The sequence below is a fragment of the Podarcis gaigeae genome (assembly GCF_964106915.1).
Source record: "Podarcis gaigeae genome assembly, chromosome: 4".
Lineage (NCBI taxonomy): Eukaryota > Metazoa > Chordata > Lepidosauria > Squamata > Lacertidae > Podarcis > Podarcis gaigeae.
This window is the reverse complement of record NC_139677.1, coordinates 90,781,668-90,792,841: the sequence shown is the minus strand read 5'-3', so window position 1 is coordinate 90,792,841 and position 11,174 is coordinate 90,781,668. Positions and strand designations below refer to the sequence as shown.

The 11,174-nt window shown below is 41.4% G+C and overlaps 1 protein-coding gene across 6 annotated transcripts in view; it reads right to left on the bottom strand.

Annotated features, from left to right (window-relative positions):
• Positions 1-4,319: 4,319 nt before the first annotated feature.
• The window catches only part of MRE11 (MRE11 homolog, double strand break repair nuclease), a 30,564-nt gene continuing 23,709 nt past the window's right edge, over positions 4,320-11,174 (bottom strand). For all 6 annotated transcript variants that reach the window (XM_083736640.1, XM_083736645.1, XM_083736644.1 and 3 more), the window contains 3 exons: positions 9,551-9,618; positions 7,500-7,578; positions 4,320-5,807 (listed from right to left, as the gene is read on the bottom strand). In XM_083736640.1, the coding sequence (XP_083592766.1) occupies positions 5,760-5,807; positions 7,500-7,578; positions 9,551-9,618 (195 nt within the window). In that variant the 3' untranslated portion in view covers positions 4,320-5,759. The remainder of the gene's footprint in view (positions 5,808-7,499; positions 7,579-9,550; positions 9,619-11,174) is intronic.

Below are 11,174 nucleotides of genomic sequence, written 5' to 3'. Positions count from 1 at the left end.
ACCTGTTTTGTCTGCACACACTCCCCCTCTGGGTTCAATTTTCTGCTTCCACTCTTTCTGAAAAATAGGAACAGGGTGGGGGGGCAGAAATAATCCACCAATTACTGCAATGCTGGCTTCTTATGTCACAGCAGTAACTCCTCGTTTGGTCAGTGTCCGTGGTGCTGTGTTCAGGAAGGTGGTCCAATTGAAAAGTATCTTCTATTCAAGTAAATTGCAGGCTAGTTTCCGCCTTGTGCAGAACCCCACAACCTTTCCCCGTTATCCATCTAGCTGAAAAGGTAAAATATGAACACATGCAAACACTTTGGTAGCATTCTTCAGGAGCCAAATGGCATGGTTTATACCTAGGGTACTTGTCAGAGCCACCCGAGGTCCCAGCTCACAAGAGACCAAAATCCAGTCCAAGTTATATACAAAAGGTTTTATTGAAGAACATTGTTGTCGTTACATCCAAGCTCCGTGGCTCAGCATCTGTTACCCTTAGATGTTAGAAGTCCCCTCTGAGTCAGTCCCGCCCCTGCACCAGCTTAAGAGGCTTGTACTGCTCCACCTTTTCCTCTCTTTCCTTTTCCGCAGGGTCTTCCGGCCCCCAGTGCTCCCTCCCTCCGGGACTCCCCCGAGGCTGAGTCTTCTGCCGCCTGCTCCCCCCTCCTTCGTGCTTTGGGACCAGGCTCCTCCTCAGGGCTCTCATTTCCGCGCGCCTCCACATTTGAACTTGGCGCGCGTACGTTGCCTCTGACCTTCCTTTCGACCGTTACGCTACTCTCGGTACTACACTCCTCCCCTTCCGGCAGGACGTCTTGCTCCGAACTCCTTCCCCTCTCTGCTCCCTGTTCTGCTCTTTCTGACACACTGGCAACTCCACCCCCTTCACTCCGTTCCGACGGAGAGGCCGGTCCCGATCTCCAGCCCCCACTGGGGATTCCCCCTTCGTTCCCCTGCTTCTGACTGCCTCCCTCTCTACTGCCCCTTGGCCTGACCAGGGGGGCTCCCTTTTGGGAATCCTCGGATTCACTTGACGGACTCACTGACAACCTCGGGTCGTCGTCGTCCTCTTCCTCGTCGCCCTGGGACCCCTCCCCCTCGCTCTCTGTCCCTGAAACCCTGACAGTACTGATGAGGCATTTGTGAAAAACACTCCCAACTATGATTGCTCCATTATTGCTTATTCCGCCCGCCTCCCTAAAGAGGTAGCACTTTGAGGATAAAGTAGTTGTCCTAAGATAAACACAATTAAAGTTAATTCCCATCATTTTGACTGATGCTTTTCCATTTAAAGTGCATCCCTCCATTGCTTTCGATTTCCTTGCAAATATATGGACCTTGGGCTGTGGACAATAGTCTTCATAAGCTATCGGCAAAAATATGCTGGGGAACGACTCTAGTTGGGTGGTAGACCATCTGCCTTCCATGAAGAAGGTCTCTGGTTCCATCCCAGAGATCTCCAGGTAGGGCTGGAGAAGACTTCTGATCTAAAGCCCTGGAGAGCTGTTGCCAGTCAGCGTGGACGATACCTAGCTAAATAAATCAACAATCTGGCTCCGTATAGGGCAGCTTCTAATACATACCTGTGCATGGTGCTGAGAAATTGCCAGGATCCATTTCTGGATGTCCAATGAGTTGGTCATATGTTTCTAGAGCAGCAACCTCACATGGCCCATAAACACCACTTTTGAAACTGGGTGTGTGGTGGCCAAAACATACACATGCAAGCTCTTGCATGCCCGTAATATAGTCCCTTGGATCCTGACAAATATACCTTAACACACATTCAGATGACCCTATCATATGTAAATGTGAGCTGCCTCGTTATTAAAATCTTTGCAACTGGGATGCCGCATTACAATGTGGCCATGTTTAAATAGAAAAATGTGAGAGAATAAATTTCTCTACGAAATTATGTTGTTAATAATACATTCTCTCACATTCTTCCCTCTGAGATACATTTCACTATGAAATACATTGTTGGGAATATATTTAAGAGAGAAGAATGTATTTTCAACCATGCATTTCATTTTTATTCATAACCAATGTTGGGTTTTAATAACTTAGCAGCTATATGTAGGACTGCTAAATACACACAACTGACATGCATTGACCACAGGCTTTCATCTCTGGGGGCAAAACTCCTTTTCAAAATCACAGCTAGCATGTCAAAGCAGGAAGATGTTGATTCTTATAGAGCCATTTGCTGCTAGGCAACAGACGACAGTAAATATTTATTGCTCGGGGAAAGAAAATGCTTCCCTATCCATCCTTCTTGGTTACATGAAAGGATTGAAGTTCTTTCGCAAATAGTGAGAAATTAAATTTTTCCTACTGCAAAGATAATGGAAAAGCACCAACAAGGCTACTTAACTGCAAGTCGTGATTTCAGCTTGTGGGTAAGGTTTCTATGTCCACCAAAGTGGCCCATCAAGTTCTAATGTAAACTATCCAGATTTTCCCCTGTAAATACATTTAATAGAGTCAAATAAGCTTTATTTCTGATCCCATCCCCCATCCAATTATGGCTGAGATTTCATTAAAACCTTCTTCCCAAATTTTGTTACCATACTTACAATATTTGACTTGTTTGGGCATTGTTCATAATTTCATTAAATAAAATTGTACATGTAGTAGAGGCGTCCCCCAACTTTTGAGGGGGTTATGTTTTGGCAGCCCTCATGCGTAAGTGAAATCGCATAAAGTGGGGAGCACCCTACTTTAATAGGGAGGGTATGCAGGTAGATTTAATAAATCCACTGCTTTTATCACTTTCAAGTAAATTTAATTGTGTGCATTTTTTCTTTTATTTTTCTTCTATGCATATTCCCTTTATTAACTATCTTCACTGCTTCCTGTAATGTTTTCTCTGTGGAAACGGAAAACTGTATTGTGCTGTACTGTTTATATTCAGTTCGGAGTCACCCAGAGTGGCTGGGGAAACCCAGCCAGATGGGTGGGGTATAAATAAATTACTATTATTGTTATTATTATTATTAAACAGGAAATGCAGATCAAAATCAATTTCCAGTTTATTTTCAAAATTCAGGTTTTTTAGCTTTTCATCATGGAGGGTTATTTCTGTTGATTCACTACAAGTATGTAAGTCCCACAGCATTCCATAAGTTCTTGAGAGCCAGTGTGGTATAGTGGTAAAGAGCGGTGGATTTGTAATCTGGTGAACTGGGTTCGCGTCTCCGCTCCTCCACATGCAGCTGCTGGGTGACCTTGGGCCAGTCACACTTCTCTGAAGTCTCTCAGCCCCACTCACCTCACAGAGTGTTTGTTGTGGGGGAGGAAGGAAAAGGAGAATGTTAGCCGCTTTGAGACGCCTTCAGGTAGTGATAAAGCGGGATATCAAATTCAAACTCTTCTTCTTGTTGTTGTTTAAAAATTTTAAGTTGCTAGAACATTTCTTTTCTTGTTACATTCCTGAGTGCTATTGGTGTTAGTAGTGTCACTCCCATTTGACCTCCCTTTGCTGTTCTTGGTTGTCACAGGTAGCAACCTGGAATCAGTCTTGGAGGAAGTAGGCTTCAGAATTCCCCGCCTCATGAGGTTCAAAATACATTGGTAGGTTGTATTCTTTTAATTTACAGTGGTACCTCTGGTTACAGACGCTTCAGGTTACAGACTCCGCCAACCCAGAAAGAGTACCTCGGGTTAAGAACTTTGCTTCAGGATGAGAACAGAAATCGTGCTCCAGCAGTGCAGCGGCAGCGGGAGGCCCCATTAGTTAAAGTGGTGCTTCAGGTTAAGAACAGTTTTAGGTTAAGAACAGACCTCCGGAACGAATTAAGTTCTTAACCCGAGGTACCACTGTTACTTGATCCTGATAAATATAGCCTGCTAGGGATATGTTGTAAACACTGGCGGAGGAACAGGAGTGCGGAGGGAGCGGACCGCCCCTGGGACCACTATTCCGGTAGGGTGCCATCGCGGCAGCCCCCGGACATGCACCGAGCATCTCCCCCTGTGCCGGGCGCCATGCCCTACAGGCAGCACATCACACCCCCCAGAATGCGCACCATGCCCTCGTGGACAGCGTACCACACCCCTGGGGGGGCCAGCCACGCCTGCTCTCCGCCCCCAATGGCATGCAGCTTCGCCACTGGTTGTAAATATTGTTTCTTGGTCTTCTGCTCGGTTGGGGAGCACTCTGTTCACAGTTCACAAGGCTTCCAGTCTCCACCCCCAACGATGGGTTTGTATCTGCAGCTTTTTTCTTCTGACACTTCAGTATTAACTGTACATAATCCATTTATTTTATGTCAGGCAGGGTAATCACAATTATAAAAAATGGGTAATAGGCAATTAAAGTTAAACCCACCTTGCTTATTTAAAATTTATTTGCAAAATGGTTGTATGCAGAATAATAGTTTCTGAAACACATCTCTATTCTAGCTGGTAGGTTTGACCAACAAGGAGACGAAAACAGGTTGTGGATGAAGCATGGGGAGGTTCTGGGGCTTCAGGTCAGAAGGCACTCCACAGAGAAATCAAAGAAAATAAGTACTTCAATGCAGACACTATTCACTGTACCTTTCTCCTTATTGCAGTATAATCAAGAGCCTCTTTTCAGCTTCTATGTTTGATAAGACCAAACCAAAATTCAGAAGTATTCTAAGGAGGCATCATGAACCCACCCAAGATCTTGATAATATGAGAAGGAAAAATATAGAATTTTAAGAAAACCCCAGTATTTAACAGTTCCATAAATGACATTATTTGTTCTCCTATGTGTCTTTCTAAGACAGTTAAAATGTCTATAAAAAATATCATCATCGTTGCCAATGGACTTTCCATGTAAAAATATATCGCTCCACTCAAACATTTACCAAATCCAACACGGCTCTTTATGTTGGAAATTATCTTCAGGTACCCTTCTTTCAGACTGATGTTTCCAAAGTCAATGAAACAATGGCCATAATTTGGGCAGATACAAAACAGAGGAAAAACTGAAAAATAAGGAATGCCAGATGGGGCTATGGCCTTTTATCCATGTACCATCTCAATTTACTACTTTCTATCCATGTCAATTAAATCCCTGCCAATTTTTCTTACAATTACAGGCATCCAACCAGCACCAGCTCAACGCAGCCAGCTGGTGGAATTGCTAAGAAAGTGTTGCAAAGCATTCAGAATAAGACATTACCCTAAAGCTATTTATGCTTTCTGAGATTCTTCATGCTGAACTGTCCTTTTAAGCTTATAAACAGTTTCAGAATGAGAGTCACATTTTATATCCAAGGACTTGGCAAGCCCTGCTCACTGCCTCCTGCTCACAGGAAGCAACCAAGATGGATTTAATACTTAACACTGTCAGCATTCCCTCTATGACTGAAGTATAAGGTTTAAGAAACAAAGAAACCAAGAGCACTGTCGATTCACTTACAGAACAGGCCTCATTTATTCCTCTGTAATATAAAAAGGTAATGGAATTTTAAAAATCACTGGCTGTTCCTCAGCAATGGCCTGGGCAATGGGCCCACTGCCTCATCGTCTTTTTTGAGTAGTTATTCTATCTTAAACAAGGGCAGGGAGGAATATGGTTCAGCTATTAGAAATGCCATTTGAATTAAGTGATACTACATATGGAGAATAAGTTACAATTGCTCCCCCATCAAGGAAGCAAAACATTTCAAGGCAACATGTAATTAACTGTGAAATTATTGGAGAAAGCTGCATAGATCATAAGATTCCTTTACAGAATTTCCAGAGGTGTTTTTTTCTTTCCCCTGCATTATCCTTCCATACAGCGGGCTCTGAAATTATCGCCTGCTTCTTCTTGAAGTGCTCTTGAATAACTCAGAATCATCCTGTAAAATAATAAGAGAATTTCATTTTAAGACATCAAGAAGGCCACATTTCCAAGGAGAGCAATGTCATTTTGCACATTTTAATTTTTTATTGAACCTTTTTCACAAGAACACAAAAAAGCATGTGAAAAACGTGACAGACAGTTTTGGCTATAGTACAGAAAATTTGTTATCATTTTGAAATTGGACAAAACTACCGAGTCAAACTAAAAATAAAAGGAAAGATGGAATGTAAGTATTAGGATACTGCACTTTGTAGAGGGATCTGTGAGGTTTGACCAACAAGGAGACCAAGGGAAAACATTCATGTTCTTTCTGCAAATATACTTCAATCCAAACCAACCAGAGCATCCAGTCAATTCTTTCTCATTGTTATCAGCCTTCAAAATAATTCTAAGAACCCTTGCCAGACTTCCTCAAATTTATCAGTTGCATTCCTCCTGGCATGAGTGCACATGACCTGTATGAGGCAACATGTCAGACTCAGCAGTCCTGCTCTCGGTTGCAAAGCAGGTTCTTCTGTTATTAGAGCTGCCTGCAAAATCCATGCTCACTGCCATGCTCCATACTGTGGGAGTCCAGCCTAAGAGTGCATGAGTCACCACAATTGGGCAAGAGGAAAGTGGCGTTCCCAGACCTCAGCGACTGTCACACCACTGTGTCCCACATCAGTTAACTGCACTAAATAACTAGATTTCCGAAGGAGTGTACTGCATCGCCATCACTGTTTAGAACCCCCATTCCACCAAGAAAAACAAGGACTAAAGTGCAGAAAGGGGCTTTCTTCCCAAGATTGTGACTGAAACCCAGCACATTTTGACACCCAAGGGAGTTGCCAAATATGGGCCAGCTCTGTCAGGAAGCAGGTGAGGCAATGGTTGTCTGAAACCATTCACTGAGGAAGAATGACTTTAGGGAGGAGAAATATGTCTCCTTGTTCAACCAGCGGCGAAATGTTTATTCGAAGAACCTGTTTCCTAGTTGTTAGGGTAGAGGGTACACCAGTTATTTGAGCCATGACAGGCATTAATTAGGAGGAATTTCCTCACCTGTCAAAACTGAAGCATATGAATTTAAGTTAGTCGTTTTCAACAGGGTTTTCTCACCATCACCTAATGACTGACTACTTTGATTGGCAGAACTGGCACTTTTAGAAGTGCCAAACAGTACCTGCCCTGCATCTGTAGGAACTTGATGACTTAAATGTGGCAGCACTGACACTTTGGAACTCCCTGCCTATTGAGACCAGGCAGGTACCTATTATATTCCTTTTGGCACCTGCTGAAGACATTCTTATTTAGACAAGCCTACCCAGATATTCAGAAAGCCTGTAGGCATTTTAATTTGTCTTAGTCAATTTTTTGCAGTTTTAACTTTCTGTAAATTTTAAATTGTGGTTGCAAATATTTTTTCTGATTATTTTACCGTTTTATCTTTTCTGTAAACTGCTTGAAGGGTTTTTCCTACAAGTGGTATGTAAATTTTATGAAATAAATAAACAAACACTACCCTTTTTCAGAGAGACAAGCTAATGGACATAATGAAACAGGTTTTGAAGATAAAGTTAGGAACAAGCAAGTTTATTACTAAACGCATATAAAGAAACTTTAAAAACACACATACATGGCATCGTCCAGTAATATTTTATATGCAAATTAAAGGAAGTGCACTGAAGAGAAAAGATTTTTGTACCTCATCGGATTCAAAGTCTACTCCTTTCGATGCCTGGCTCTGTGAGCTCCTTTTGCTAGATGCGGATGCTCCAAACGATCTAAACATTATAAATAGGAGATACTGGTCACCATCAATGAAAGCACAGCACTAAAAATCACAAAGCATAACACTGAAAGTCACACATTATTAATATCACATTTGAAATAAATAAGAGATTACCCACAGAATCTTATAATTATAGACCTGGGAGGGCCCTCTAAGGGCCATGTGATCTAATGCCCTAAAATGAAGGAATCACAGCTATTGAATCCGTGACAGATGGCCATCCAACCTCTGCTTAAAAATTGCTAGCTTCTGAGGTGGTCTGTTCCAGAAAGTTCCTCCTGATGTTTAGTCAGAATCTCCTTTCTTGTAACTTGTGTCTATTGGTTCGAGTCCTACTCTCTGGAGCAGGAGAATACAAGCTTGCTCCATTCTCCATGGGACAGCCTTTTAGATATTTGAAGATGGCTATCATACTAAAAAGCAGAGATATCACCTTGTCCGTATAGTTAAAGCTATGGTTTTCCCAGAAGTGATGTATGGAAGTGAGAGCTGGACCATCAAGAAGGCTGATCGCCAAAGAATGGATGCTTTTGAATTATGGTGCTGGAGGAGACTCTTGAGAGTCCCATGGACTGCAAGAAGATCAAACCTATCCATTCTGAAGGAAATCAGCCCTGAGTGTTCACTGGAAGGACAGATCCTGAAGCTGCGGCTCCAGTACTTTGGCCACCTCATGAGAAGAGAAGACTCCCTGGGAAAGACCCTGATGTTGGGAAAGATGGAGGGCGCAAGGAGAAGGGGGCGACAGAGGACGAGATGGTTGGACAGTGTTCTCGAAGCGACCAGCATGAGTTTGACCAAACTGCGGGAGGCAGTGGAAGACAGGAGTGCCTGGCGTGCTCTGGTCCATGGGGTCACGAAGAGTCGGACACGACTAAACAACAACAACCATATGAAAATATTTTCCTAGCAAGGTCGCTTTTAAAAATTAGTGGTATTATGGCTGAAAAGTAAACCAGTTTTCAGTTTTGTGCTGAGCCACTAAATTTGGGTAACAAACTCATTATGCCCAAGCAGTGTGCAATATGGCAGAGATTGGGGGAAGGAGGGGAAATAACTTTCCAACCAAAGGGGGAAAGTTGAAACCTCTACTGGGAATGCTTGGCAGTAGTTCTTTGTAAACACTCAGGTAAACACTTTTGGTAACATAAAAACAGACAAGCTAAGATAAGAGGGCTGTTCAAAACCCTAATCATAGTTCAGAATCATTAGCGTGCACCTTAGAGCATGTCCCTGGTTTTACACACAGCAGTTAGAAGCGTTTGATCCTGGTTTAGTGGCAAACCACACTTTACCATTTCATCAGAACTCAGCAAACTTTGATAAACACAAATCGTAAGCTATATTCAGGCATTTGCCCAAACACCAGATGTTTAAAAGTAGAGGCAGGATACACACACACTGCCCAAATGTCTCTCTAATGTGTCTGCTTCTATGTTTTATTATTCTTTATGCAATTGTGCACATTTCACTTTTGTCTGTTCCCTAGTATCCTTTGGAATGAAGGGTGAGCTGAAAGTAGCCTAAATAAATACCGCATTTTCCCGTGTTTAAGACTAGGTTTTTTTTATTTAAAATTAATACTAAAAAGTGGGGGGTGTCTTATACACGGGGGCAATCTCCCCCCATTTTCTCTATTTGGAGTCCCATACAGTCTTATACATGGGAGCATGTTATGCACAGAAAAATAAGGTAAATACTCACAGGTTAAAAATTCATTTGTCTATAAACTCATGCAAAATGTGGGCAGATGGAATTTACAATTCATTACATGAAAACATTTTTCAGGCGAAGAAAGTAGAGCAAGCTTCAAGGTGCCCAGAATCTTTTTCAATTAGACGACACAAAAAGATTGTTTGAAAAAACGGGGTTCAGCAACCTTCTCCTGCCTTTCTACTTTTCCTTTCTTTGTACATATTTATCAAGCAACCTAGAAGATCACGGAAATGAATGCACTAACCAACCTTTGATTTGCAGTGGAGGAAGGAGTAAAAGACACTTCTTCCAAATCAGAGTCATCATCTTCAATTACCTAGAAGAGAAAGACAAAGAACAATAGTATCTAATGGTAATTCTAACACAGATAAAAAACTGAACAACTTGGGACCAGCCTACCTACGAGATCGCCTTACGCCTCATGTGCTCACTCAACCGCTTCACTCAGAGTAATCGGCGCTACCAGAAATGCCACATAATACCTGTTCCGCATTTGTAAGCACCGACGCATTTAGTGTGGCAGCACCTGCCCTTTGGAATTCCCTGCACATTAAGATCAAGCAGGGACCTTCACTGTACTCTTTTTCAGCACCTGCTAAAAACATTCTTGTTCGGACAAGCTTATAAAGTTTTGGTAATTTTAATCAGTATTGTATGGTTGCGATTTATTATTTCATCAGTTTTATTATCTTTTTGCATACTATTTTAAGGGTGTATGTTTTTTACAGAGTATAAATTTTATGAAATAAACAAACACAAGCTTACAGGTAAGATTCTCTCTCCTTTTTCTAGACAAAATATCAAGTAAAATCCACTTAATCGTTTATTTTGCATTTTGAGCTGCTTTTTAGTGGAAAGGAGGCAGGGGCGCCGACTTATAAAAAATATTGGGGGGGCCCATACCGGGGTCCTGCCCCGGGAAGTTTTCTAAGTTTTAGATGAAAATTAGTGAGTTTTAAAGTTTTTTAAAAGTATTTTAGAGTCATATGATCAACATTAGAACCCCGAAAACTCGACTCTCTATAACTCCACACTCCGGGAAACTCGACAAGCCTGAAACACTTTTTGGCTTTGAAAAAAGAAACAAAACAAAAACACGCAGGGTATTTTCGTAAAAAGCTAATTTAATTTACAGTAACAATTATGCTTATAGACTATTACAGAGCAGTGAATATATAGCTCTGAAAAGACTGAAATGATATTTAAATAAATCCTAAACTATCATTAAAAGAATAAAACATAAAATATTGCTGTCGCACAGTAACAGCACTTTGATTAATAAGTGAAATAGCTAATTTAAGCTTACTTTGAATAAGGCTGAGGGTTCATTAAATAAATATAATATCTTAAAGTTAATGCTTTAATACAGTTAATAAAGTTAATACAGTATGCCTAATACTGTATGTAAATACTGTAATACTGTATGTAAATAACGGGCTTTAATTGGGTCTTACACCCTAAAAATATTTAAGTATTTGAAAATAACTAATACAGTACTATAGTAATATAGAAATACAGTACTAAACTAGTACTAATATTTCAAAACTGAAAATTTAACATTCTGTATGTATTTAATTCTCTATTTTATAAAGATTTTTAATATCTGACAGTGAGTTTGGAGTAGCCCAATGCAAAAATCCTGAGGATCCATGTGGATCCGTGCTTTGTAACCACGTTTTTGCACCTCTGTGACCCTAGGCAACAGTGGGTGCGTGATTTTTTTGGTGCAAGATGTAGCCATGGACATACTATGTGATCTGATGGTGAATTTGGGGTGACCCAATGGAAAAATCCTGAGGATCCATGTGGATCCGTGCTTTGTAACCACGTTTTTGCACCACTGTGACCCTAGGCAACAGTGGGTGCGTGATT